Below are 2,998 nucleotides of genomic sequence, written 5' to 3'. Positions count from 1 at the left end.
CGTTTGGTATCGGGGCATTTTAACGAGTACGAGTACGAGTACAGGAGGCCAGTATCGGGCCCGATACCGATACCAGTATCGGTATCGGTGCATCCCTACATAAATCCAATACAATATATTACAAAAAAAGCTGAAAATGTGTAACATGTCATATGAACGTCAGTAATATGTTTAACAAAGCTTAATTACACAAAACAGTTCTTGCTTCATTTAAAGTCTGACATCACTCCGAAGTTGATTCAGAAATTATTCAAAAGTGATTGCTTTTTATGTGTGTGTTAAATCTTGCATGCATTTTAAAAGGATATGATTCATAATCCAAGGTCTGAGTCAACACCCCCGTCAATATGAGCTCAGCAGTGTAAACATCTGAAATAAAAACATCAAAAAATCATTAGATTGTGCTTGACTGATGGTTGGTTGAAATGTGTGAACATGCTACATTTTCCAACTACAGTGGCTTTATATTATACAGTGAGAAATGTAAATGTTGAGATGGGAACTGGGCCTGAAGGATATGCCCTCTTACCGAGGTTCTTCAGGAAATACTCTCGACACAGATGAGAGTCATTTTCACAGGTTATTAAAATGATCTCAGGTAAATTCTAGAACAAACATGGATAACACGAGTGTCATTTCCTATTACACAGACAAACACCATTTTAGATCAGGTCTTACATGTACTTCAAAGCATGCTCAGGCCATAGTTAATGATAAATTTGTAAAAGAACGTTTGGAAACACCTTATAATAACTTAGAAATAATAATTATTGCATCTATTAATTATACACTACCATTCAAAAGTTTGGAGTTGGTACATTTTTTTGAAAGAAGTCTCTTTTGCGCACCAAAAACAGTAAAAACACTAATGTTGTGAATATTATTAAAATTTTAACTAATTTGGATTAATTTAAAATTAATTCATTCAATTAATTTCAAATGATTTGGTGCTCAAGAAACATTTCTTATTATCATCAATGTTGAAAGCAGTTGTGCTGCTCAATATTTCTGTGGAAACTGTGATACTTTTTACTCAGTATTCCCTAATGAATATTAATTTAATAATTCATGTTATGTACAGTATTTTTTTGTTTTTATGACAGCCTTTGCGCTGAAACATTGTTTGGCCTCTAGTGGATTTATCATTAATGATTCTTGATTGCTTAAATGTCATCCAGCTTATGTTGTTACAGCTCAATAGTTGTGCTGCTTACTATTTTTTTCAGGATTCTTTGATGAACAGAACATTCTAAATAATAGCATGTATTTAAAATAGAATTCTTCTGTAACAATGCAATAAATTATGTATTTTTTATGTCACTATGTAATTATGAATGTCTTTACTCTCAATTTTGATCAATTTAATGTGTCCTTGCTGAAGAGCAGTAATTTTTCAAAAGCAAAATTTTACTGCCTTCAAACATTTGAACTATAGTGTGTATTAAGTATTATATTATGTAGCCTACATGTCATGGCAATAAATAAAGTGTAATGCATCTTTGTTTATGTAGTAACATAACTTCCCTTAAATGGTACTTTGAATTCACATTGTGACTCAGAGTAATTCTTCCAATCACCAAACAAAACAAAAAGAGCACAAAATCCAAAGAGCAGCTGTGGTGGCTGTAAATAGATGTTCATTAAGTGAGCGAGTCGAGTCTGGCACATCATCCTCATCAATACAACAGCCCACACGCCTCTGTATTGGGGATCTGATTAGGGTACCTTGTTTTGCTTGTGCTCCATGATCTTGCGGTAGGTGGGCTGCTTGAACAGCACTTTCCCTCCGGCACTCTCCACTATAACTTTCATTGTGCCGAGGCTCGGACAGATTCCTGGAGTTATATAGAAATACTTCCCCTGTAAAAGAAGCGTGAGACAACTGAACACATGCTTCCCTGTGATATCCAATTAGGCCACATGTCAGTGCAGAGACACATAGTTGTCTGTCCTATTGTTCTGCACAGTCACATAAACAAGTCTGTTTGAGTGAAAGTACACACACTAAAGTGGGGAAGTGATAGAGTGGATGGACACTAAATATCCCAAAGCTCCTAACCTTGAAGAGCGGAGCCGCATGAGCTCTCTTCAGTGACTCCTCCAGACTGAAACAGAACAGCACCTCTGCCTCTGCATCTCGCAGCATGTAGCTCTGCTCATCTGCAAACACAAAGACAAACAAATCAAATCAGCATTAGGGATGCGCAATACAGCTGTATCTACTGATATAATGTTCTTAAAGGGATACTTTACCAAGTCGTTCCAAACCTTTATGACTTTCTTCTGCAGATAATATTGCAGAAAAATGTTGGCAACCAAATAGTTTTGGTGACCAATGACTTCAAAAGTCATTTCTCAAAATATCTTTTTATGTTCCACAGAAGAAAGTCATACAGGTTTGGAATGACATGGTTAACACCGGTATCACCGTCAGCACCGTCTATCGCGGCAAGCCTACATGGGAGTAAATTACACACTTTCATCATTGGGTAAAATATACTTTTAAATTACAGCCACTGGTGTGATTGAAACATTACTGGAAGCAGATCATTACATGCCCTATGTTGCCCCATTTGTTGTAAATTAGTTGCAACATTCTAAATCAGAGCTTATGGCAAATACACTACAAGACTGATGATTCCAAAATTCTTTCTGGAACTTTGAACTTTGAATTTTGAACATCCGGAATAAATCAGTTTTTAAAATACAACAAGGAGAAATAGACATTTTTTACACCAATTTGCACAGAATGGAAACAAGACAAAAAATATCTCCCACTTACAAGGGGTGTGCAATATGCATCATCTATGATAATATCATAATTGTTTTTTAAACGATATGCGATTTGACATTAACGAGTATAGCGCAAAAACCAAACAAAAACACACCCAGAGAGTGCACGCATCCACTATACAATGTAGGTTAGACTACTGCGCGAGCACATTCAGAGTTCCTAAATGTGCTCGCGCCTTTATTAACCCCCCAGAGCCGTGTGGAG

General features: G+C 36.2%; 1 protein-coding gene across 2 annotated transcripts in view; it reads right to left on the bottom strand.

Moving 5' to 3' along the window:
* Positions 1-2,998, bottom strand: part of paxip1 (PAX interacting (with transcription-activation domain) protein 1) — a 35,413-nt gene that overhangs the window by 512 nt on the left and 31,903 nt on the right. The window contains exons 17-20 of one of the 2 annotated variants that reach the window (XM_016543952.1): positions 2,060-2,160; positions 1,726-1,860; positions 530-605; positions 309-369 (exon numbers count right to left, since the gene is read on the bottom strand). In XM_016543952.1, coding sequence (XP_016399438.1) covers positions 309-369; positions 530-605; positions 1,726-1,860; positions 2,060-2,160 — 373 coding nt within the window. Of the gene's footprint in view, positions 1-235; positions 370-529; positions 606-1,725; positions 1,861-2,059; positions 2,161-2,998 lie in introns of those variants that run through there. The other variant, XM_016543951.1, reaches the window with a different exon arrangement.

The sequence above is a fragment of the Sinocyclocheilus rhinocerous genome, unplaced genomic scaffold (assembly GCF_001515625.1).
Source record: "Sinocyclocheilus rhinocerous isolate Xijiao unplaced genomic scaffold, SAMN03320098_v1.1 scaffold1420, whole genome shotgun sequence".
NCBI classification, from domain to species: Eukaryota; Metazoa; Chordata; class Actinopteri; order Cypriniformes; family Cyprinidae; genus Sinocyclocheilus; species Sinocyclocheilus rhinocerous.
The sequence above is the reverse complement of the archived record's forward strand: the minus strand, read 5'-3'. Positions and strand labels throughout refer to the sequence as shown.